The sequence below is a fragment of the Stigmatopora argus genome, chromosome 4 (genome assembly GCF_051989625.1).
Source record: "Stigmatopora argus isolate UIUO_Sarg chromosome 4, RoL_Sarg_1.0, whole genome shotgun sequence".
Taxonomy (NCBI): Eukaryota; Metazoa; Chordata; class Actinopteri; order Syngnathiformes; family Syngnathidae; genus Stigmatopora; species Stigmatopora argus.
In genome coordinates, this window is record NC_135390.1 from 20158034 (window position 1) to 20184172 (window position 26139).

Consider the following 26139-nt stretch of genomic DNA (forward strand, 5'->3'; position numbering starts at 1 on the left):
CAGCGAGTGAACAAGTTCCCTGTCACTCTCCCCAAAAAAATTGGCTTGAAGTCACAGCGTAAGAATGAAAACAAATATTTTCTCTTTTTTTTTTTTTTAACTTTTTTTTTTTTCGTTGTGTGCATAGCTATTCCAATCAATCACAATAGATTAGACGTCCATCTCTGTCAATGACAGGAATCAAATGAAGCTACTAAGTGCTTGCCTCACCCTTTGGAAAGCAGGGATTTGTCTCTTTTCTGTGTTTGCTCACTTTGCATGCACTTGTTCTTGCAGTTTTTGCCACCTAGCCAGCCATCTACATGAGCAACTCTTCACTCACGACTGTATTTACTAACAATCACCATCATTCATCCCACTTTCAGCTTCCTGGCAGATTGGCTTCACTTTGCTCAGCAATCGTTTTTAGGTCCGCCTGCTGATTTATATTTCCTCTTCAATCTCCCATTGCCTACTTTTTCATTTTCATACCCCCCCCCCCCTCCCACACAGTGCTGACATCAGCCCCCCTTACTTAGCGCCTCTCGCACTCTCATGATGGCTCCTGATCTCTCCCATTCGCCTGCATGCGGTCCTCTCCCAAAAAGATGAGGGGTGAATTTTTCCAACGTATCCTTTTATAAGCTCTTATGTAAAGACCAGCTTCGTCTTTGATCTGACCTCGTTGGAAACCCATAATTCCAATATTTTATCTTTTGAAATGGGCGGTCAACCGATCGGTTTTCGAATTTACGGGACAGGATTTTTTTGCAGCTTTTAAGTTTAATTAAGCAGACCTGCCAAATACTACCAATCTTCCATGGTTTTTTTTTAACCAAACTTCTAAATATGCATTTTGCATCAAAACTTAAAAAGAAAAAAATATATATATATTTTATTAACAATGTATGTGAAAATTTTGAATGTTTTCATTTTTAGCTCGCTATTTTAACTTAGCATGACAATTAATTTCGAAACAAGTTTTGTGTTTTGCATTTTGCACGTTTTTGAAACGTTCAATTATTTTGAAAGTGAGTGTGCTCACTTCCTTTTCAACAACATCAAGTAGTGTAAACATGTACACAAAACGGGAACGTGACTAATAGTTGATTTGCCGTTTGTGTTTTTTTTTTTTTTGTTTCTTAACAATAATAAAATATAAAATAAGGCAACTATTTGAAAAGCATTAGAAAATGAGATCATATTGAGCTTTATTTTTGTAAGTGTGATTGGTAAATGGCCCAAAATCTGAAAAATCTCTTTACCTACTATGAAATATGATTGCGTTTTTGTAGAATTTATATTCTGGCCTGTACTCGTCCAATCTGTATTTTAAGCGGTCCCCAGATAAGTTGAGTTTGGGGGTCCTGATTTAGTTGAAATAATGAGAGGCTGTTAAACTTGTCTCTTGTGTTGCAATTTAACGGCGGGAGGTTGTGGGGAGCAGATGGCAATGACAGACTGTAACTTGCCCAACAACGAGGGGCGATCAGTGCATGCAGGGAATAACCTGAGACCAAAAAGGGAAAGTAAGATGGAGGTGACTTCCTTCTACGTGAGGTGGAATCAAATATTCAATTTATAGTTGACGGGACTTTAAAAATAAGACAAAGATTGAAGAAGCACACATTGTTCATACTGTACGTTTCAAAAAATGTCGATTATTGTCACGGGAGAGATTTCAAATCCCCCAAAAAGTGCAACATTTTGTTTTTAAATGTAAGGAAGAAGAGGCCATAAATTCAGTGAGGTGCAGATTTTTTTTAAAAAATCAAGTTCATTAATCAACAATTATTTTGATAGTTGTGTCATCATTTATTGACCGAAAAATGGTTTAAATACTCAATTTTTACTCTTTTTAAACATTCATAATATATATTTAAAAAATATACACACTTTCATGAAAGAAAACAATAAACACATTTTTAAGAAGAAAAACAAAGGAAAAAAAACTGAACATTTTTCAACTTTTAATAACCTACACCTTGAACTGTATAATAATTTTTCATTTGAACGTTATTTTTTTCCTTATGAAAGTAACTTATCTTAATATTGAATAACAATGCGATGCAGTTACAATATTCATAGTGGGAATAGTTTTTGCTCATTCCCTGCTAGATTGTTAAGCCCAGACTTGCATAAAACTAAATAACATACTTGCATAAAACTAAATAACATGTGATTTATCTCCGAGCCAATTAGGCGAATGGCAAAAATGCTCATTTGTGGCAGCCAGTCCTCCATCCTAACGTCCTCGAAGCAAATGCAAAAGCGGCGAATCCCTGCCAATCAGCCTCTTGCCTGGAGGACAAACACTCGAGCGGAGGAGGAGGAGGAGGGAAAAAAAATAAAAAAAAATCATCATCCTTTCGATCCCACTACAGAGCCAGGGAGGAGGAGTTCCAAGAGAAGGCGGGGCCTGGAAAGTGAGATAGTGGTGCTCGCCAGGTGCCATCAAGTGAAAGGTCGCCCGCCCAAGCTGGAGATGGACAAAAGCCACTGAGCGCCCAAGACGTTCCTCCGTTCAACAAAAAAGGTGAGTCTTCTCTGATTTTTTTTTCCTGTATTTTATTTGCCTTATCTTTCAAGAAGATTACACTTACATACCTGTCAACCTCTGCCGATAACTGCCCTTATAAATGATTATGATTCCCCTTACAAACCCCCCAAAAACCGACTAGTCGTACGGTGTTTGTAAGGTTTTTGGGGGGTTTGTAAGGGGAATCATAATCATTTATAAGGGCAGTTATCGGCAGAGGTTGACAGGTATGCACTTATGGAGTGAGTTTTTGAAAGGTAGCGGAAGGGATTTTTTTTTTTGTTCATTTTTTTTCATGATAAAAGCACCTCTTTTTGACCAAAAATTGTCTTTGGTCAAAAGTAAAGTCTTAAGACTTGCAATCCCTTAATAGACTTTTTTTTTTTTTGGTCATTAAGAAATGTTTATTAGCATGATGTATTATTTTTAGGGTAGTTCTACATTTTAAAAGCTCTAAATTAATGAAAATGAATCAAATCAGGAAAAAAGCTGGTTGTAAAGTCAAATAAAAAAAATCCTATAGTTTTTCACTCAGTGCTAGACCTCCAATTTTGGGGGTGAAAGTTTGTTTCAATTGGTTCTTCAACCTTTACATGCACAAATTTAAAGAATATAGAGTAGTGGGCCTAAGGGGGTTTTCGGAAGAAGAAAAAATGCATATATATTTTTTATTTCAATTTTAACATAAGCGTAGACTCTAATAATAGAAAGACCACTAAAGATTTTTAATTTATTTTATTTGGTTCGTGCACTCTTGCAAGATTTTTTGGAGCATTTATGATCAGCCCTCCCACCTTAAAAGAATTGGACGTCTATTGCCGTCATTGGCATGTGATGAGTTAAATATTATGGTGGGGTGTCTTAGAGTGTTACTTAAGACCATAATTAGTGCATTCCTGGTGTCATCAATGAGTGAAGTGCATCACTGTTTTGTTCTTTTTTTTTAAATTATTACTCCTCCAGCCAGTGTGTTTTCCCAAAGCTCTTCTCCCTTGCCGCCATGTTGCTTTGTCCCGTGCTGCTCGGAGCCACTCTGCTCATCCTGGCCCCCATGGAGACCCCTGAGGCTCGGGCCCTTCATTCTTCTCCGGATGATGCTCAGGTTCATTTTTTTTATTAAGTATAGCTGTCCACTCGAGTGGGCAAAAGGGTTCAAATCATTGTTATACAGCAGGGGTCGGGAACCTTTTTGACGAAGAGAGCCACAAACAACTCATATTTTACAATGTTATTCCTTGGGAGCCATACTACGAATTTAAAAGTCAAAATACATACATGTAAACGAGTGCCTTTTCAATTTTTTTTGTAATTTCACCACTTTTAAAGTGGAAAAAACTGAATATTTTTTAAAAGGTTCTTATGCTGTTGCTCATCAATGAGAGGGTGCATACCAGAAGAGTCTACTGCAAAAAAATGAAGATTAAAGCAAAAAAAATGAAGATTAAAGCAAAAAAAATGAAGATTAAAGCAAAAAAAATGAAGATTAAAGCAAAAAAATGAAGATTAAAGCAAAAAAATGAAGATTAAAGCAAAAAATGAAGATTAAAGCAAAAAAATGAAGATTAAAGCAAAAAAAATGAAGATTAAAGCAAAAAAATGAAGATTAAAGCAAAAAAAATGAAGATTAAAGCAAAAAAATGAAGATTAAAGCAGAAAAAATGAAGATTAAAGCAGAAAAAATGAAGATTAAAGCAGAAAAAATGAAGATTAAAGCAGAAAAAATGAAGATTAAAGCAAAAAAATGAAGATTAAAGCAAAAAAAGAAGATTAAAGCAGTTCTAAATGTAATATCTCAGTTCTGTCATCAGCGATTTCCATATTTTAGCTCACAGGTTTGCGAAGAGCCAGATGCACCCATCAAAAGAGCCACATGTGGCTCCCGAGCCATAGGTTCCCTACCCCTGTTATACAGTCATACCTTGAGATACGAGCTTAATGCATTAAGGGACCGTATGTCGATTTACTCCTATCTCAAATCAACGTTTCCCATAGAAATGAACTAAATACAGATTAATTTGTTCCCACCCTCTGAAAAAAAAGCACAGAAAAACTGACTATTACAATGGAAAAACATATTTTTATTGGTTGTAATTCACCATCTACGAACAGAGTAACAAATAACTAGTGGTTATGATGTTTAATACTAAAATGAGACATTATTCAGTACAACGTGGCGAGAGAGAGAAACTTGTTGGATGCGCTCGTAACATAACATAAACTTTAAATTGAACTGAAATGAACTTCCTTTACACACTTTAAAAAAGTTTGAATCTTATGTTACACTAAATTTACACCCTTGTGCAATAACCAAGGCAAAGCGGTTAATGTAGTCCACCGTGGATTTCGAGGCAAAATTCCTGCTTCTCCATACGTATGGGCGAGCCAGCTCAGTCACGCGTAAACTACTCTAATGTTTTTGGATTATTTCGTGCTTAATATCGATTGTTATCATACGCCTTTTCTTCGCACTACCCTTCATTGCACCGGTTTGCTTTGGATCCATTGTTTTTCCTTAATTCTGCACTGACTAACGCAAAAAAACCATGGAAAAAATGCAACGCTCCGCCCAGTGCTCGTAGAGATCTTTGCACGAGTGACATGCGGAGAGAAAGACAGTGCGCTGAAATCATAAGCAGCCTCTCGCGTCTCGGCCACCTGGCTTTCTCGTATGCACGTATCTGAAAATGTGTCTCGTATCTCAAGGCAAATATTTGCTCGGAATTTTACTCGTATCTCAAATTCCTCGCATATAAAGATATTACTGTATGTATTTTAATAACATGTTAGAAATTCAGCGCAAGAGCTTGCTAACAATAGTGCGGTTTTTAAAAAATGTATTAAAAAAATAAGTAAATAATAAAAACCACAAGATTCAATTGGTACTTTCTTACTTCTAGGCACTGCGATCGGGGTTAACGGGAATCAATAGGTTGTTGAAGGATGGAGAGGATAAAGTCATGAAATGTCTCCATGATTAAATTAGTTTCCCTTATATTTCATTTGTATTCTTGCCACAATGAAGTTAATGGAGCAGCTGGTGGATCGCTACAACGACCTGCTGACCATGGATGACCTGGAGAACCTTCTGGGCGGCCCAGCGGAGGAGCAGTCCACCTTGTCCTCTGGGGCCAAGGGCTCCGACTTTCCCGCCAAGTGGGCCGATGTTCCGCCTCAGACGCCTTGGCTCCGCCTCCTCCGGGGGGCCCTGGCTAATCAGAAGCCGGCGGAGGCGGAGCGTTCGAGGAGGGGCTGGAACCGAGGTTGCTTCGGGCTCAAATTGGACCGGATCGGCTCCATGAGCGGCTTGGGATGTTAGTCGACATTATTCAAGTGAGTTAGTAACTAGTACTACTTTAGAAGCTTTGGAGCTAGTTAAGAGTTCGGCTGAAGTATTTAACTGTTCGAAAATGTCAATTGTTTGCCATCAAGCTGCATTTTCTTGCCATTGTATCCCTCGTTTTGTAGACGGTCGCGTTTCTAGCTTCGGTCCGATGATGTGATGTGGAGGAATTTAGAATTCCTTCGTTTAGAGAACTAGTTAGCGTTTAAAAAGTACACTAGACGTCCATAGCCCATCGTGTACACACGCCATGCTGTTTGTTTACTTATTTGTGAACTGATACGCAAGTTTCACCTTAATATGCAGATTTTTGGGGGCCATTTGCTGGCAATGTATCGGGTACACCTGTGTACAATTCCAATAAAAGTCTGCCTTTGCAAAGATATTAAGTAAACCATGGATGTTGTTTCAGAGCAAAATGGCTGTTTCGAACATCAACAGCAAATATTCAGGAGACCTACAAAATACGTTAATTTACATTCAGGATATTTTAAGTTAAGACACGGGCTTCATACTACAAATAGTGATTACTTATCTAAGATTACATTTTCTTGGCTATTACACTAAATACCACTACTATATCTAAAGATTCACTTTTTTAATGAAACTATCTAATAAAATACACGCCGATTTTAATAGTTTAAATTGGGATGCTGCGATTGGCTGACCAATTGAGGGTGAAAAAGATTTTTTTTAAAAATATTGGTGTGCACAATATCCAACATTTTCAAATTTGTATGCATTATTTTTTATGCCGCTAGATGGCAGCATTAGCACTCAACGTTCAAGTTGCATACATCTCTCAATTGGTTCCAGTACGTATTCGCATTTAAAAATACATTGTAAATGCTGTATTACTCTCTGGTACCACCTCACAAATCCCCTTAGAATAGACGTCTATCGCCGTCAACGGCAGCGAAGAAGTTAATCTCCGCGATCGGACAGGCCAGCATTATGTTGATCTTGGTGCACCTTCAGGCAATGTGACCCCAATTTATCCTAATGTAATCAAAATGCAATTGAGCCGAAGTATTAGGATCACGTGTCCACACCGTCATCCTTAAATGTCGTGCTTTATGTTGCCTGACATTCTAAGCCCGATCAAAATTCACCATCGTCTGCTTTGCGAATAGACTACATAATTGTTGTATGCGTACATTTATTTGGGGACTTCACCACTATGGGGCGCTGTTTGTAAACCTGCGCCTGGTTAAAAATAACAAATGAGCTTTTCCGGTTTCTATTTTGGCAACTTCCGGTCGTTCGAATTAGCATATTAGCTAAATATTTCGTTGAGAGATCGAAGACTGAGAGTTAACGCTTGAATTTAGGATTTATATTCACGATTTAGCTTTAACATTGACATTTATGATTTATAAATGCGATTTAGATTTAACACTGAAATGCACCATTTCAATTTAGCACTTATTATTTTGAAATAACGTTGCTAACGACAATTGTAAGTGTGAAGAAAACAAAGTGACTCTAAAGCCTTCACACTATATTTGAAACTGCGCGGCGCTAAATATGAGAGAACATATTTCTGTCTTTTTAACCGACCGTAGCTTTACAAACGACGGCCAGTATTGCTCACAAATTCCCGGTATGCCCGATAGCCAAGTGTCAAACAGCCCGCCGTCATCTAATCTTAGCCTGCCCTTTACTTCCCCTCTTTGACCTTAAGCCTCGTCCAATCTTCAGCCGGCCGCTCGGTGCCTGCCGGCACGTCTGCAAATGCGCAACTGATAGCACGTATACCAAAAAGTCAATATATTGCACACTGTATGTGGCAAGACTGGGGTTAGGACTCTTGCCAAGCTCGCAGCAGGCCGCCATTATAAGTACAACTTCAACATTTAACCTGTTGAGAAATCTACGACTGGTGGGCCTCGTATGGCCTGCTCCGAGCTTTAAATGGGGTCAAAAATGAAGCCACAAGGACTGATGAGGTGAGTGCTGATAGGCTCTAATTTCAATATATAAATATACTATACAATATAAACCAATTCATTTTCTGAACTGTTTTATCCTCACTAGGGTCGCGGGGGTGCCGGAGCTTATTCCAGGTGACGAGGCGGGGGGACACTGTGAATCGGTGGCCAGCCAATCACAGGGCATGAGGAGACAAACATCCATTCCCAGTCACACTCATACTTAGGGACAATTTAGCATACAATTAGCCTAGCATGCATGTTTTTGGATTGTGGGAGGCAACCGGAGTACCTGGAGAAAACTCACGCAGGCCCGGGGAGAACATGCAAATTCCACACAGGTGGACCGACCTGGATTTGAATCCAGAACCCCAGAACTGTGAGGCCGACCCACTAACCACTAACCGCCGGGCAGCTTAAAATTACATAAATTAATAAAATTAAAATAGAATCGTTTTTTTTTTTATTGCCTCACGTTTAAATGGGATGGCTAAAATAATGTACAGTTCTAATTCATAAAGATAAGAATATTCTTATGCTTAATGTTTTTAAAATAAATGCTTTTTTAAACATTTTTTTTAAAACGCCACTTAAAAATGACTAGCCTAAAATGTTGGTCTTGTTATTGCAATTCCCTGCGTAATCATTCAAAGGGATGTTGGCTATACGATTGCAAAACCTTTTTGATAAGCACATGACAAGAGCGCTAACGTCAAGGGGTCGTGGTCTTTGGACGTTAAATGTCAGTGAAAGGCAGGAAGAGATCCGATCCCCGCTCGCTCTGCTCCCTTTTGATTCCTTTGAGTGTGCGTTAAAGGTCGGAAGGTCACCGAGCGAGCCCTAAGTGTGGGTGTCCAACTCAGTTTGGTTCACGGACCGGATTCATGGCAACTAAAGCTTACCAGTTTATTTCTGGCCTCAAAAGTTAACTTACTTGCCGCCATTGACAGCGCTTGACGTCCAGTCCATTTTGACTGGAAGGGCGAATGAACATCTGTTTTCAATGGCGGGCGGTGAGTCCATTTTGGGTACTTACGGGTCAATTTCTGTAAGTTTTGGTTCATTTCCTATTGATTTGGGGGGAATTTCCTATGTGTTGGTTGCTTTCTGCTCATTTCTGGCCATTTCCAGGTGGTTTTTCGGGCATTTTAAGATTCCGGACGTTTGGTCACCGGACGTTTGGTCACCGGACGTTTGGTTGCCCGGACGTTTGGTCGCCCGGACCCAAACGTCCGAGTACCAAACAACACGGTCTACGCATCAATCAAAGCCAAAAATGGCCCTGAGCAGTTTCACTGAGCCGACGTGTGAGTGTATAAGAGTTTGTATGTACATGCGTTGTCCCTTTAAGAAGCTACGTCAGTCAGGTTCTCAACAAGTTCTCCAACAAAAAACAATATAGGTCACATAAAAGTACGGGAAATTTGGAGCTTTTTTTTAGCCTAATAATTAATAGGGCATTAAGTATGACAAAATAATAATTCACAGTTTGTATTTAGGGAATTTGAGCAACAATTTTAAATGGTAATTATCAATAACCTGTCCGGGCGACCAAACGTCCGAGTACCGTTAACTCATTGGCCGCCAGTGAAGGCGCCATTTTGACTGCGAAAGAATGAATATAACTGCAGATAAGACCTTTACTCACTCACAGACCGCACAAAATTCTAGTTTTACGGCGCCCTAGCATTCGATTCTGTATGTAGGCCGGATCAAACCCCAGCCTGGCGGGCCGCTTTCAACCCACGAGCCGTATGTTTGACACCCCGGCGTAAGCAAAACCGTGGCGAGAGGCCTCGCACAAAAACCGGGGGCCCGTGGGCCGCCCTGGCTGACCTTGACATTCAGAAGGGCAGGAGGGGGCGTGTCCCCGGGTGGCAGGGGGCGTTACCCCAACGTGGCTTTCCTGATAAAAGGCAACGCTCCACTTTGCTCTCCCCCACTCTCACCTGGAGTCGTAGGACAGTTTCAGCCTTCTCACAAACGGTAAAGAAAAGTTTTGCGTCTCCTTTTTTTCATGTAAAATTGACTTCCAATGGAGTTTTTTCATTAGAAGCCGTTACTTGCCTGCATTCTGGCTACATTTGATGTTGCTCACTTTAAAGATATTCATGTTGTACCACTGTCTTTTCTTTAGAGGACTCGCTCAACTCAGGCAAAATGGTTAAAGTCGGTATCAATGGGTAAGTTTTATTCCTTTATTTTTTGTACTCATTCTTTGCGTGAGAGGGGATTTAAGTGAGGCTTGGGTGCACTCAAGAGAAAATGTCAAGTTATTTTTAAAGCAGCCCCCCTGCTAAACCCCCCACCACCACCCTCCTCAGATATGGATGACTGAAGATTGCCATGTTTGTATGGAAGCCTCTCACTGTTGGATAATAATAGTACTGATAAAGTGGAGCTGAACTTTGACTTTTAGCAGATAGAACTAATACAAGCCCTTTGTTTCCCCGATGTCCATTGGCTCACTTGAATGTCTTCCCTCTAACCGACCCAGCCCCCCCAGCCCCCCCCAAGAAGTGTATTTTGAACTCCTCGGTTAAAAAGTAACAAGTGCTGATCAAACACGGCACTCGTTGTTGGCACATTTGACTTTGAACCCCTTATTTTGAGGCGAGGGGACGTTTTGCTAATCAAATGTTGCAACATGACCCTCCCCTGTAAATGTCCTACCTTATTTTTGTTTTATTTTTTCACATTTTTTTTAAATGAAGACTTTCAGAAATAGTTATTTCTTAATTGGAGTTCTGCTAACTTTGTGGTTCTCAAAGTGTGGCTCGAGTACCAGCAATGGTATGCTGCTGCTTTACTTTGTGCTACACCAAACATTGTCCCAGTTAAAAGTTCAAAAGCCTTTTTTTATTCCTCTAAAGTGAATTTATCAATTTAATAAACAAAAGAATCACAGAGACTGTAATTGTTTAGAAAAAAATGTACTGTATTTTCTCGCATATAAGCCGTATTTGTAACCCAAAAAAATTGCGTGAATCAAGGGTACGGCTTAAATGCGCACAAGGCTTAGAGCGTTGTTGTACTCCTTTTCACCAGTAGATGTCAGCAAATTTACATTTAATATTTGTTGGTTATTTTCTGTTTTGCAGTAAGAAAACAAGCATTACTGGCTGAATTACTAACTTCCTTATGATATTGACCGTAATAATGTGCTTTTGATTCATACACTATCTCAGAAATACCACGTGCGATTAATTTTCTTAAGATTTTCCCTTCAAAGTAAAACATTTGTACTCCCTATTAAAACCATGAATATGGAGATGAAAATTGTGAATCAGGGGACGGCTTATACGCGAGAAATTGTAAAATTCAACGATTTTAAGGCAATTTTAAGGCTGCGGTTTATACAGGGGGCAGCCTATATGCGAGAAAATACGGTAATACTGTTTAAAAAAGACACGCACTTCTAAAAGCTCAAGTGTTTTCATTTCTCTTCAGATTTGGCCGTATTGGTCGTCTGGTGACCCGTGCTGCTTTCCACTCCAAGAAGGTGGAAGTGGTGGCTATCAATGACCCCTTCATTGACCTGGAATACATGGTGAGTTTTGGCCTGGAAAATCTACTTATGCGCTGTTAAAGGGAAAAATAAAAAGTTGGCTGAACTAGAAAGTTCAAATCAAGACATTTTATTCGAATTGAAATTCCCTCCAAAAAACGTCATCTGTGTATACATACAAATTTCAGTTAACTGTACTTCAGTTTGACTATGTATAGCAAGGGTGTCAAACTTGTGTTGGTTCACGGGCCACATTAACGTCAACTTGATTTCACGTGGGCCAGACCATTTTAGATATATTTACTTTTTTTAAATAAATGGATTAAAAGAACTGGCTTAAAATCCCTGAATAGTCAGTTTTTATAGATTTAAAACAATGTTTATTTTAGCTTTTTAAAATATATTTTTAGATTGTACAAAATGATTTTTGAACTAAAAACACAGAAAAAATCGATTAAAAAAAATGACAATTATTGATTAAAAAGCGCGAAAATCAGGAAATTTAATATACATCTATACTCTTCATTTTAATTTGATCCTAAAACAGAAAGTTGGCACTCATGATTTACTTTCCCGGGCCACACAAAATGATTCGGCGGGCCAGATTTGGCCCCCGGGCCACCACTTTGACACCTGTGATGTATGAGTTCCTCCAAGTCTGTTTTTTTAGACTATAAAATTGTCCTCTCAAAAATGCGACATTTTTATTTCCTTTTTTGGCTGGTTGCGACTTATAGTCCAAAAACTACAGTAGCAAAAAATCTTAGTTGGGAGGTCTATCAGAACGTTTCAATTTTTTTGTATCGCTTTATAATAAAAGTCCAAACATTTTTTTTACACATTTAGGTCTACATGTTCAAGTATGACTCCACCCACGGCCGCTTCCACGGCGACGTCAAAGTCGAGGGCGACAAGCTGGTCATCGACGGACACAAGATCACCGTCTTCCACGAGTGCGTCCACATTTTCCTTGCTATTAACCAGTCAAACAGTTTTCGACTTCCATCGCCGTCAATGACTTCCGATGCCTTGAGATAATCAGCCCCCATTGTCTTGCAGGAGGGACCCCGCTAACATCAAATGGGGCGACGCCGGCGCCGATTACGTCGTGGAGTCCACCGGCGTTTTCACCACCATTGAGAAGGCCTCCGTAGGTTCCCTTTGACCTCACTTCAGGCCCGCCTCGTCAAACTGGACTAACCTATCGTCCCCAATACTTCAGACTCACCTGAAGGGCGGCGCCAAGAGGGTCATCATCTCCGCACCCAGCGCTGATGCGCCCATGTTCGTCATGGGGGTCAACCACGAGAAGTACGACAAATCCCTGAAGGTCGTCAGGTGAGAATCTGGGCAACGCACGTCGCCGTTGAGCAAGTCCGGTCTGGTCCGGTCCAGTCAAGTCAAGTAAAGCCTGGTCTTTTTGTATTCATTAGCAATGCTTCCTGCACGACCAACTGCTTGGCCCCCCTGGCCAAGGTCATCAACGACAACTTTGGCATCATTGAGGGCCTGATGGTGAGGATTTGAAACGCTTGAATGTCTTTCACTGTTCATTAGTGCAGCTAAAGACTCATTTTTGGTAATAGTTTGAGGAGTGCGCAGATTTTAATTGTTCCATTCACAAAGCACCGCCATTTTCTTCCGTCAAACTCAGTCTAGAAACATTCAAGAGATCGAAAGCTAGTAGTTGATTTCATTTTTAAACAAAACTATTCTTGCTAGCGCTCCACATTTGAATTTTGTCGAGGAATTATCCTCGTATCATATTAATATTCGCATGCGCCTTCCCCCCCCCCCCCCGTTAGAGCACAGTTCACGCCATCACCGCCACCCAGAAGACAGTGGACGGCCCCTCCGGCAAGCTGTGGAGGGACGGCCGCGGCGCCAGCCAGAACATCATCCCCGCTTCCACCGGCGCCGCCAAGGCTGTCGGCAAGGTCATCCCCGAGCTTAATGGGTAAATTTTAAAAATATGAACCACCAAGTATTTACTATGCCGTAATATCGCGATTCAAATTGGCTCTGTTTCGCAGCAAGCTGACCGGCATGGCCTTCCGCGTGCCCACCCCCAACGTGTCCGTGGTGGACCTCACTGTCCGTCTGGAGAAACCTGTGAGTCCTCCTGAATTTTTGTCACTGCCATTAACGGCGATTGACGTCTAATTCGTTTGGACTGGTAGGGCCAGCCTCCCGGTTGAAATGGATAGAATGTCAACGGTAGTGTGATATGATCATTGGTGACTGGAAACCTTTGTGTGAAACTGCTACCTCTGGTGGTTATTTTAGGAACTGTTTTAAGTAAAGTATCATATTTGGTTTCAAATAACACATTGAGCGTTCTTCTCCAGGCCAAGTATGACGACATCAAGAAGGTGGTGAAGGCTGCCTCTGAAGGACCCATGAAGGGCATTCTGGGATACACGGAGCACCAGGTATGATTCTGTATGAATCAACATCTCATTATTAGGGTCAATATCATAAGGAATTAACTCATTCAGTAATGGTTGTTTTCTTACTGCAAAACAGAAAATAACCAACAAATAGTAAATTTACTTTGCCCACATTTACTGGTTAAAAAGAGTATAACAATTCTTGTGCGTGATTCAGTCATTTTCTTTGTTACAAATACGGCTTATATGCGAGAAAATACACTAAGTTTTTTTTTACTATAAAATGAGTCCTAATGAAAACCATAAACTGCTAATTTAATTTGGTGATTAAAATTTCAAGTTGATTTGTTTAATTATGGATTATTTAATATTGATGGTATTTATTTCTTGGTTTAAAATAAATACTAGTAAGTGTATATACACAGATAAAACCTGGCTATGGCCCCCAATAACTCTAAAGTTGATATAGAAGTATGAAATGTGTGAAATGTTTTGTTGCAGGTTGTGTCCACAGACTTCAATGGCGATACCCACTCCTCCATCTTTGATGCTGGCGCTGGCATCGCCCTCAACGACCACTTTGTTAAGCTGGTTACCTGGTATGTGTCAAATTGGGACCATTTCGGCAAAGTGTGGCTTCAGTGTACATATATATATATATTTTTTTTTAAAAGAAGCTAAAAGCTTGTATTTCACCCCCCCATCCCCCCCATTTTCTTGCATCAGGTATGATAACGAGTTTGCCTACAGCAACCGCGTGTGCGACCTGATGGCCCACATGGCTTCCAAGGAGTAAACCCCGTTTTGGACGTCTTTGCACTTTGCCCCACTCTCCACGGCGGCGCTCCACACGTGCAGATGAACGCTGCCTGGTTACGTTTACTACTAGATGAACCCCGCTGCCTGGGAAGAGAACCCTCCACCCTTCCACAGTTCTAAAGGAATTATTTGTCAAGATTTCCTTCTCTGAAATGTCCTGTTCTGCACTTGTGAGGAGTTGAAGGTGTTGAGTGTCTGTGGTGCTGCAGTAATGCGGTCGGCGGAGAAATAAAAGTCCTCTTTGTGAGAATTACTGGTTCTTTTGTGGTTTGTGTCACTGAGGTTTATTCATTGACATTCTCTTGAATATTCATTCATGATAATGGAGATTTTTGGGATGATCCAGGTTGCAGTACTCTTTTTGGCCACCAGTCGTACGTATATTGGTCCTTTTTAATTTAGGCAGTGGTAAGAAAGATTTTGTTTTTTAGGTTTGGGAACTTTTAAGGCAGCCATTGACGGTGATTTTTTTTAAAATTGTGTACACATTTGAAAATAACATTTTATTTTTTATGTTCACCTTTGGCTTCATGTGTTGGAGAGATTTTCATATTTTTCTACTCCGGTGAAATCAAGCTGGAACTTTTTAGGTCACATAATGTCAGAATTCTGGTACATTTGAGTGAATGCTTTTAGATTTTATGCAGTCAGAAATTGATTGGTTAAAAAAAACATTCTCTACATTAATGTCAATCTACCAAGCGGCGACATCATCGTAATACCTCATTTTGCCGCTAGAGAGCTCTCTAACAGTATATCCGCATCGTCAGCCGTACTACCCTGTATAAACCTCCCCAATAATTTCTCTCGCTGTCATTAAAAGCTCTCACACGACCCGTTTAAGCATTTCCAGATGAAAATGAATGTAATAATAACTATAAATTTCAAATTTGATTTGAACGACTCAAATTGTTGCTGCAAACGAAGTGTTGAGGTTTCCTCTTGCCCCTGCTCCCTCACCATTACGGTAAAATTAGCCTCAGCTGCACTTGTCCTGCCTGCGGACACATTTTGTTGCTTCAACTCGAAGGTGCTAGCTCACATCTAAATTCTCCTTCAATTACCTCCATTTTCACCTCCTTTTTTGGGGACAAAACTTCCCCCTTTCTCCTTCCGCTCCTCGTCTCTCATTCGCTGACTATTTTCCCTTCCATGTTATGGACGCGTTGTCACCGAGCTGACCCCTTAACAAGCAGCAGCCGTCGACGTTAAGACCATTACGTCTTAATTCCGAGACGGTTACATCAGAAGGTAAAAAAAAACCCAGCTACCGTTTATTTTTTGCTCCAAGAGAGACACTTCCCGTCCGTGTTCATGCCAGATTTGCAGCGTTTTAGTTTCCCGTACCATAGCATGAATCCATTGCTGGGGGCCACGGCTCATTTCCAAGCAGCCCCGCAGACGAACCAGGCCACCGGACAACCAGACTCCCCGTCGGGCCTCCTCCCGGACGACCCGACATCGTTGCTACTAGCCGAACTCCCCGCTTCCGAGCTCCATCCCGGTCCCGAGTTCCCTTCCCAGACCACCCAGTTCCTCCACCACTACTATCAACATCAACATCAGCACCAGCACCCCTCCGCGCACCATCCTCCCGCCGCCATGGCTTTGAGGAACGACCTAGGCTCCAACATCAGCGTGTTGAAGACCCTCAATCTGAGGTTCCGCTGCTTCCTGGCAAAGGTCCACGAGCTGGAACGTCGGAATAAAGTCCTGGAGAAGCAGCTGCAGCAGGCCGTGGACAGCAACAAGGGCGGCTGCAGGGCTCACACGCAAGACGCCGGCGTCCAAACCGGCGTCCAAACCGGCGTCCAAACCGGCGTGGTGGCATCCATTCCGCTCCGACCCGGTTCTCTCCCCTTTCACAACACCAACAACTCCGCCAGAAGACCCAGCACGCTGTCCTGCGGTACCGAGACCGGCAGAAGCGACGGTTCCTCGAACCCGACCGTCACCGTCAGCCAACCGTCCCCTCCCGCCGACTCCAGAAGCGGCGGACGCTTAGCGGCCACGACGGCGCCTCGCTTTCTCCCGGGAACCATATGGTCCTACAACCCGACACCCAGGTTCGGAGCGGGGCGCCCGACCAGCCCGGGGGTCTCCTGGATACACCCGGACGGAGTCGGGGTCCAGATCGACACCATCACCCCTGAGATTCGAGCGCTCTACAATGTCCTGGCTAAAGTCAAGCGGGAACGGGACGAGTATAAACGCAGGTAAGTACGTTGACGTACAAAGACCCATTGTTCTTATTTCCCATTGGAAATGGATCGAACGGCTTTTTAACTCATTCACTGCCATTGACAGGGATCCACGTCAAAACAGTTTGAACTGGGAGGGCTGGCATTGAGTGATTATGTTTCAACTGCCATTGATGGGGATTATCTCAAATCCAATTTGAATAGTGGGTTGGCCCCTCCTAGTCAAAATTAATTGGACATTTATCACTGTTAATGGCAGTCAATGAGTCAGATGGTGGTTTAACATGACTTAAAATGTGAAATGTTTCCGTTTTTTGAAAATATCCTCTTGAAAAGTTATCAAATCAATTTGAAATGGGATGCCTCGCATGCTGTCATGGCGATACATGCCCAATCCAGTCTGAATGGGGGGCTGGCAGAGATAGAATGATCGCTGTTCAAGGGTGCGATAGGCTTTTGTTGTTGATAATGACCGATTATTATTATTATTACTTTAGACCTCCAAGTCAAAATGGATTGGATGTCTATTGCTGTCAATGGTAGTCAATAAGGCAGATGGAGATTCCCATTTAAAATTGTTTTAAAGGAAATTATTTTTTCCTCTTGAAAAAAATATCAAATTCATTTGAACTGGGATGGCTGGCATTGAGTGATGCTGTCCAATCCAGTGTGACCCTCAATACTGACATTTCACTATATATCACACTTATTAATACACTTTAAATGGCAATAGTTGACTTGTGAAAGCAACATTTTTGCTAACAAAAGAAAAAAATGCTTTAAAAAAACAGTGCCATTTGTAAGGCAAGCTACCATTGTAATACGCTTTTTTTTTTTTTGTTTGTTTGTTGTTTTTTGTTTTTTGCTGTTTCCGAGCAGCTGCGGCTCAGCTGTCCCTCGCTGAGTCAGCCCAAATCCCACCCCGTCTGATACCTCGCCCTGAGGCAGGTGTTGATGCTAGAAATACAACTCCATTAACGAGTCAGTCTCTAAAAATACAGAAGAATTCAGCTCCATCATCTTTTTCGATTGGTCACATTTTCCTTTAAGAGGCATCCGGCAAGTGGTCTTTGGTTCTTTTGGTCAAGTAGAAGCATTCAAATCGCTAGAACGGCAACTAGCCAAAACATTTCAATTGACTGTGTAAAGCTATTATTCTTTTGTGTGATTGATAACAAACAGATCATTTGGTTCATTATACCTTTCACCAGAATATCCTTCAAATATTTGCCCAAGGTGTCAAAATAAGTAGAAAAATGAACCAAATTTGGGAAATTTCTTTTAAAAAAATGAACATTTTTTTTGAGAGGGTAAGTAACCGTATATACACATTAGCCAATTTTTTTGCCATTTTGTTTTTCTTCTGATTCATTTACGGGTGGGAAAAAAAAGTAAGCGAGCCTACTTTACGTGTTTCGATAAAAAGGAAATTATTTGTTTATTATTATTTTTGCGTGTGTTAGCGCACTGTTTTGAAATTGTAGCACTAGCTAATATGGGACACAAAACAGGAAACTGTAGAAGAAGAACGCATTCCGGTCACAGCAAAGCGAACTTGAGGAAGACAAATAATGATTATATTTTCATTTTTTTGTTTTTCAATTGCCACTTATGACTCAGGAAAGGCAAGATTCATTTTCCGTTATTGGTGACATAAAAAAAATGTAGGCTTGTTTTTCCTTTTTTTCTGAAATTAGATGAAAAGTCAAGTGGCAATGGACAATTTGGTGTGACTCTTAACTCTTAACTGGTGTTTTGTTTGCGTTTCCTTTTTTTTGCGACATACAGATTCAAATGTTTGTTCGAAAATAACCCAAAAAAAACGAATAACTTGAAGAATATGTCAGGAACTAATATATTTTTTCACTCTATTAATTCTGACAACCATAAAGATATGAATTTCAGGAAGAACATTTCACTTGTTTGTACAATCTTTTTTTTGTTGTTTCACTTTTTACAAACAAGAGAAAAAAAATTGCCAACTTAAAATGTTGGTTTAAACTTCATTATGGTTTTTACAAACAAGAGAAAAAAAATTGCCAACGAAAAACGTTGATTTAAACATCATTATGGTTGTCCTAAATAAAAATAATAGATACAAATAAGGTCAAATACAATTATTTTTTACCGCATGCAAAACTACGTCATGATTCAAACCCAATAGAGAGCCATTTCCCCTCCCTAACAGTTTAAAGGACCTCCTCATACATGTTCAGAATCCCCAAAAACCTTCACGTGTGACACCACTTCTTTTTCAATCACGGAATTTTTGTCCCCAAAATGTCCTTTTTATTTTGTTTATTTGATGGCACACTTGTCCTTGCCCCTCCTCACCCTATCTGCAATGCAGCACGCGCTGCAAACTAGCGGATGGGTGCGGGGGTGTGGAAGCAAGCGGCCCACCCGCCCCGCTGAAGGTGGCACGCTTGCATACGTCTCCTATTTTTCTAGACTGCTTTTGAGATGCAGGAGGGCTCCGCCAGATCTGCGTCTGTCGCAGTGTTGGGGGAAAGTGTAACCTTAGTCGGGAGATGATGCAGCAGTCTGCAGAGGGGGGATGTGAGCGAGGGGCTCTCGATCACATACGCATGCTTGCGGTTGGGGCTTGTAGTTCAGATTGATGGTGGGTGTTATTTGTAGCAATTCAAAATTTATCGTTGTCACGTGAGTCATAATTCTTCGTCTCCTGATTTGGAGAGTGAAATGAGTGAAAACGTTCATTCATTCATTCACTTGGGTGGCGGGGGTGCCGGAGCCTATCCCACCCAAGTTGTTTCTGTATACAGTGGTACCTCGAGATACGAGCTTCATTCGATCCGGGACTGAGCTCGTATGTCGATTTACTCGAACGTTTACCATAGAAATTAACTAAAAACAAATTAATTCGTTCCAACCGTCTGAAATAACACCAAAAACAGGATATTGGATTGGAAAAAAGTTTTATTTCTTCTAATTCGCCATCTATTAACAAAGTAACAAATAACTAGTGGTTTAATAGTACTAAAATGTGTTTAATAGTACTAAAACTAGATGGATTTCGCGGAGGGTGGAGACAGAGGGACTGAGAGGGGGGAGTCTTTTTGCACAGCAACACGCTCGTAACATAACATAAAAACAAATTTAAAGGAACTCTGATTACGATGCAGACACACTCAAAAATAACTTTAATCTAACCTTTCACTAAACTTAATTCTAATTTTGTTTGACATTTTGATACCTTTCTTCTCCCGGGTCTCCTCTATTGGCCCCGCCTCCACCCTGACTTTCAGATGCAACCTATCGAGGCTTGTTTGCTTTTGTATTCCCTTCAAAATATTCCCAAAATGATGCACACAAATGTCCTCACAATAGGATAAAGCACGACCACTTGCCAATGAGAAGTAGTATATACTCCTCTCGTATTAGCGATCGCTCCGCCATTCGCACTGACTAACGGGAAGAAAAAAACACTGAAAAAATGCAACGCTCCGCCCAGTGCTCGTAGAGTTGCGACCAGAGACAGAGGCCATGATGTTCTTATGAGAGCCTCTCGCGTCCGCTGTATGCTCGTATATCAAAAATTTGTCTCGTATCTCAAGATAAATATTTCCCCGAAATGTTACTCGTATTTCAAATTGCTCGTATGTCGGGGCACTCGTATGTCGAGGTACCACTGTATACTCACACCTGCCCATAGGTGACATTTTGAATGGAATGGCCTTATTTCACCTCATATCTATCTGTTTGACTCTTAGATGGGAAGAGGAGTACACAATGAGGGCGGACCTGGAGCAGAAGATTGTTGACTTGCAAGAGGTAACCATTTACGTTCGTGTGTGCACACTCATTGGCGGATTCACCACATCGTTCGTGGCTTAGACCTCCCAAATATGCGTATATGAAAAGTTTATGGTGTTGGAGCAACAATACAAACATGAAAAGCGGCAAAATGATGGGGGGGATTTCTCCCAAAATAATTTGAAGCCATTTATGAAGTCTTTGAGTTTGGCTGACTAAAGCAGCTTTGATTTGCACCTCGTGAATGCAGCAGTGAGACAGACACCTTGTTGCAGCTCTTTTCAGATGTGTGTGTGTGTGTGTGTGTGTGTGTGTGTGTGTGTGTGTGTGTGTGTGTGTGTGTTTGAAGTACAAAGCACGCAGGTACTTTCATCATAAGCCACAGTGTCACCCCCACATTGTCGCTAATTTCACAGTTCTACTCACAAAAGTGAAATAAAATCCCAAACGGCTTACATGACTTCATTCAGGTTACACGCACGTTTTGCGCATTTTAACGTGAAAAGATGGGAAGAAAATTGGAATTGCTGCTTAGGCGACCTTTAAGATAGCAACAATAACAATCAAGCCATCAGCAGCAAGACCACAAGTGCAAAAATAAATCAACGGGAGGGCCGTTAAAAGACGTTAAGAGGAATTTACAAGGAGTCCGTGCAGTTCACTGCAGCTGAAAGCTTTTCTCGTGCTCATGACACGGTCTTGCATAATGTAAACTCTTTTGTCCGTGCCGTGTTTCTGAGCTTTTCTGTTTGTTTGCGTGCGTGCGTGCAGGACCTGCAAGAAAGCGAAGGCTGTCAGGACGAGCTGGCCCTCCGAGTTCAGCAGTTGAAGGCCGAGTTGGTTCTCTTTAAAGGCCTCATGAGCAATGTGAGACGTCGTCGTTGTCGTCCTCCTCGTGCATAGAAGGCTTCGGCCATTTTAGAAAAAAAGGATCCAATCAGAATTGTGGCTTTTCTGGCCCAAACGGCAATTTGGATGATTCCAAATTTGGATATTTACTATGTAAAAGTATCATTTTAACAACGTAGCACGTAAGCAACAGAATAAAACAGAGAGCTATTTTGGTCCTTGAGGTTAATTTGCTCATATGGATTTCCTTCTCGCCATCACTTCCATAGAATCTGTCTGATCTGGATACAAAAATCCAAGAGAAAGCCATGAAGGTAGACATGGACATCTGCCGGCGCATCGACATCACGGCTCGCCTCTGCGACGTGGCCCAGCAGAGAAACTGTGAAGACGTCATCCAGATTTACCAGGTAGCTCCTCCTTCACGTTCCCCACCATTGACGGCGATGGACGGCCAATCCATTTCGACTGCCGGGGTCGAACGAATGAACGTCAACGGGCTGTGTATTGCCTCGTTTCATTATTCACGGGGCAAAATTCGTTCCATACGACACTTAATGAAGATTATTACACTTTGTGTATATCACTTTTGAAAAAAAACTAAATTTACATAAAGGTACATTTATCTCAATTTATTTCTGAAAGCTCATTCAGCACTAAATCAAACATGTTTTATGTTTGAACAACGTTCATTGAATTTTTATTTTTAATTTTTAGTGCAGACCTGCTTTAATGCAAACCAAATTTAGTCCAAACCTTAAATTGAGGATTCTAAATATGAAAAAAAAACATCTTAAGAGTTGTAAAGCACTCAATAATAACTCATATAACTGTTTAATTCATTAATAAATGTAGTTTTTAGTCAACATTTGATATGGGACTTAAACTGAGAAACAGCGCCCTCATGCGCCTAAGCACAATTACAATATGTCTGGGCACTACTACTGCCGATTAGTGGGCGCAAGTGTCAGTGCAGCAACCTATTTTTTATATCCAGCCAAAACACATCGATTCAGAGGGATTTTGAATCGATAATCTTTCAAGGTGATATCGCGATCGATTTTTAAAAACGTCTTTCATTGTCAATAGCATTTAACGTGTCAAAATGTCTTTGTTTTCAACCGCAAAACCATCTGCAGGTCACCAACAACTCTCCGTCGCTGAGCCTACGCCGCAAACAAACGCCGCTATCCGTCAACGGCAGCGAAGGCGACGAACCAATCAGCACGTCCGAAAGCGACGCCGGCGTGGCGAAAGAGGACGAGCAACAACCAGCGCCGCAGCCGCAGCCGCAGCCGCAACCGCACGGAAACTCGTCGGCCAATCAGATCAACGAGGAAATGCAGCGGATGCTCAGTCATTTGTGAGAAAGCGCAGACATTTCCAGAGGCTTTCGGTGAAAATGGAATTTTCCAGCCTGACTCTTCACTTTTCAGGCGCGAGTGCGAGTTCGAAGACGACTGCGACAGTCTCGCCTGGGAAGAAACGGAGGAGACGCTGCTGCTGTGGGAGGATTTCCCAGGGTGCACTCTGCCTCCTGACCCCGCCCACCCACCGGGAGAGGTCTGCCGCGTTGTTATCGAATTGTTTTGTTTTGGAAATAGAGAAAGAAATGTTGCGTTTTTCTTTCTTTCTTTCTTCTTCTAGCAGGAGGACTGTCTGGAAAAGGTGATCAATGACACCGAGTGCTTGTTCAAGTCCAGAGAGAAGGAATACCAAGAGACCATTGACCAAATTGAGGTGAATGATCATGTTTCCCTATCATTTGACGGCCATGGACGTCCAATTCATTCAATGGAATGGACGCAATAAAACTGCTTCATGTTTTAATGCTCTTGAAAATTATGCTCCGTCCTTTGGTGTTAATACCAATACGGATACGGCAAGAAAATTGGGGAATACTAAAAAAAAAAATAGACTGGGTCGAAATGGATCGGAAGTCTAAAATGACCTTGTGTGTTTTTGTGCATATTTCAACTTTTAGTTGGAGTTGGCAACGGCAAAGAGCGACATGAATCGCCACCTGCACGAGTACATGGAAATGTGCTCCATGAAGAGAGGCCTTGACGTCCAGATGGAGACGTGCAGGAGGCTCATCACGCAAAGCGGCGATAAGTAAGCGCCCAAATCCACACGTCTTCTCCCAATCGTGTAGTACAGCCCTTCAATTTTTTTTTTTTTTACCACCCGCAGTAACGCGGCGGCGGCGGCGCAGACGCCGTCCGACGAAAGCGACCAGCGAGAGAGCGACGCGAGCTCGGGGTCGCCCCCCTCCGCCGCCGGGAAGTCCTGACACCTCGCCGCGACGGGCACGCCGTCTCCGAAACAGTACCGCACCATCACATCGACACACCATGTTATTATTGTACATCCATTATCACACCACAGTAGTTAAATATGCGCATTTTATTCTCATTTTGTCGCGTCTAAGAGTCATCAAGAAACACCATCATCCCAGTATAGAAACAAGCAAAATATGCTTAGTTGACGTACAAAAAGAAATCTTTTTCACCCCAACTGTGGACGATGGGCACTTTTTTCCAATCATAACGATGTCACTAGTCAGCATTTTACTGCCTTACAGCAGCAGAGCTTGCTTTGCATTTTCAGGCGAACAAAAGCGAACAAAAGGACATTGCGAGCAAACGGGGAAGTGAATGTGCTTTAATGATAAAGATAACAACCCCAAAGCCAACGTTTGTCAAATTTGGGGCAAGTTTTTCGAGCGTAATATTCTAAAATGCACTTTGACTGACAACCGCAAAGAAATGAGCCGCCGAGTGCCAAAATAACAACAACAAAAGAGCAAAAATGAGCTGCCCGAGCTTTAATTTTCTTCCACCAACGTGCTTGATGTAAATAAATCCAATACGACTTTGCACATAGCGAGGAACGAGCTAAAGCAATGAAATAACGTAACGTGTATGAAGCCATATCGCTTTTCAACCTGTAACCAAGGAACTGTAAATAACCAAAAAAAAGTAGATCTGTAAAGCCATCAATTGATCATTCTGTACAGTGGAGTGAATGGAGGACATATTTGAAGCTTAAAATACATTATTGCATGCTAAAATCCATTCGACGGATAATCCAATCAGGAGGTAAGATGTGAAACGGACAATTTCTTTGTATGCATGTGCCAGTTTGCAGGGACAAAAAAAAAAGAAAAGTGCGGCACATGGGCCACAAGTGGCCCGCTAGGAGGTCCGATTCGGCCCGCTGAGTTGTTCAGCCTGCCGGGATCTTTGTAGCTCATTCATACTGTACGTATAGAATTAAATGCTTTAGTTATTTGCTATAAGGGTGCCGCAAAACCACGTTTGTGGGTTGTGTTATCAAGTGATTGCAGTACTGCACTTTGATTAATTTCCTATCCGCAATCACAAGTATGTTAACCTTTTGGGCCAAAATTCAACGGATCCAGCCCACACGAGATGGAGTTGGCATTAATGTGGCTCGCAAACCAAACAAGGTTTAAAGGTTAGCCTAGACGCGTGTGTATTGTCTTGAAATTGACTGGCTACGATTACGTGGATTCAAATTCCCATCAGATGCACTGTTTTCACCGACTCTAAAGATATTGATCCGATCAGGATTTGCCCGTTCTGACATCGCACTCTCGCTCGGAGTTAATTATCTTGACATACGCAGATTCTAGAACATTGACGTCTGCAGGGAAGAAACGCGTCCATGTTATACAGTTCTCAAGGAAAGCCCGCCTCTTTTCGTTCTCTGACCTTTCAAAAGGTTGAACATCTATCGCAGAGTATTTATTTTTTATTTTAGTGCAAGGATTACTCCCAAATGCGTCAACACGAGAACACCGTAATTTTTAGACTAAGCCGCACCCACCACACTTTATAAGAAAACCGCACTACCGCCCACCACGTATAAGCCGCAGGTATACACATTATATTATGGGATATTTACACTACAAAACATGATGTTCATTCGCTTGTAAAAATCCATATAAGATGCGGTGGACCATAAGTCGCAGCGTATAAAGTGTGTGTGTGTGTGTGTGTGTGTGTGTGTGTGTGGGGGGGGGGGGGGGGGGGGGGGACAGTAGATGCTTATTGTCCGAAAATTACGGTAACTGACTTGAACTAGAATGTAAGGAGCTGATGAAAAAACAAAAATAAGCTGTGATTCTTGTTTTATTTAGTTCTTGGTTTCAAGTTGTGTGTCTTATTGTAAGTCATTAGTGTTAATGCTTGAAATTTGCTGTCAGCATCGTTGCACAACTGCAAAATGTCTAAAAAAAAAGACGGACGAAAATAAACAATGTATACCAAAAACATGCATAATGTAATGTTCACTATGTCTTAGATGCATCAGCATGGAACTTTGTTTGTATTGAAACATTGTTTTTGTTTCATATTCCATGAATTCCTAAAAAAAATAAGCGTTTGATATTGTCCATCTACATTTTGAATTTGGCTTTTGAAATTGAAATTGTAGTTTTTGACCGTAAACTGAAGAGGGTAAAAAAATGACTCTACAATCACAAGGGAAAGGGATTTTAATTAACTGTGGCAGTCAGTAATAATAATAAAAAATATAATTAATTATAATAACGCGGAGATCACTTTTTATGTAAGTCCTGATCCTTTACATCAAGTCTGGCCCATAGAGGCAATTTGTTTTTATTTGATTCTTTTTTTTTTTAAATTACAGTTTTCCAATTATTGCATTTTTCAGGTTTTTGATATTTTTTCCGGACATTCTGTGATGACGCATTTTCTCACTTTTTGGGGGCGATTTTTCATGATTTTTTTTTGGGGGGGGGGTCTACTTTTGTACATG

At 41.3% G+C, this 26139-nt stretch overlaps 3 protein-coding genes across 5 annotated transcripts; all 3 read left to right on the plus strand.

Annotated features, from left to right (window-relative positions):
* The first annotated feature begins 2378 nt into the window (after positions 1–2378).
* nppcl (natriuretic peptide C-like) lies at positions 2379–6243 on the plus strand. Its single transcript, XM_077599001.1, has 3 exons — positions 2379–2515; positions 3482–3620; positions 5541–6243. The coding sequence occupies exons 2-3, from the start codon at positions 3519–3521 to the stop codon at positions 5832–5834; spliced, it is 396 nt and encodes a 131-aa protein (XP_077455127.1). The 5' UTR covers positions 2379–2515; positions 3482–3518; the 3' UTR covers positions 5835–6243.
* Positions 6244–9280: 3037 nt separating this feature from the next.
* Positions 9281–14756, plus strand: gapdh (glyceraldehyde-3-phosphate dehydrogenase). The gene is made up of 12 exons (XM_077598157.1): positions 9281–9775; positions 9927–9972; positions 11240–11339; positions 12144–12250; positions 12357–12447; positions 12520–12635; positions 12731–12812; positions 13103–13254; positions 13331–13409; positions 13646–13729; positions 14189–14286; positions 14414–14756. The coding sequence occupies exons 2-12, from the start codon at positions 9950–9952 to the stop codon at positions 14481–14483; spliced, it is 1002 nt and encodes a 333-aa protein (XP_077454283.1). The 5' UTR covers positions 9281–9775; positions 9927–9949; the 3' UTR covers positions 14484–14756.
* Positions 14757–15472: 716 nt separating this feature from the next.
* iffo1b (intermediate filament family orphan 1b) lies at positions 15473–24981 on the plus strand. Of its 3 annotated transcripts, XM_077599379.1 has the most exons (10): positions 15475–15757; positions 15900–16722; positions 20442–20502; positions 21256–21351; positions 21603–21743; positions 22473–22696; positions 22770–22896; positions 22981–23073; positions 23318–23448; positions 23527–24981. In XM_077599379.1, exons 2-10 carry the CDS (start codon positions 16109–16111, stop codon positions 23624–23626), a joined length of 1587 nt encoding a protein of 528 aa, XP_077455505.1. In that variant the 5' UTR covers positions 15475–15757; positions 15900–16108; the 3' UTR covers positions 23627–24981. The 3 variants fall into 3 exon arrangements, with proteins under 3 accessions (XP_077455504.1, XP_077455503.1, XP_077455505.1); XM_077599378.1 differs by having other exon boundaries at positions 15473–16722; positions 22984–23073; XM_077599377.1 differs by having other exon boundaries at positions 15474–16722.
* Positions 24982–26139: the final 1158 nt, after the last annotated feature.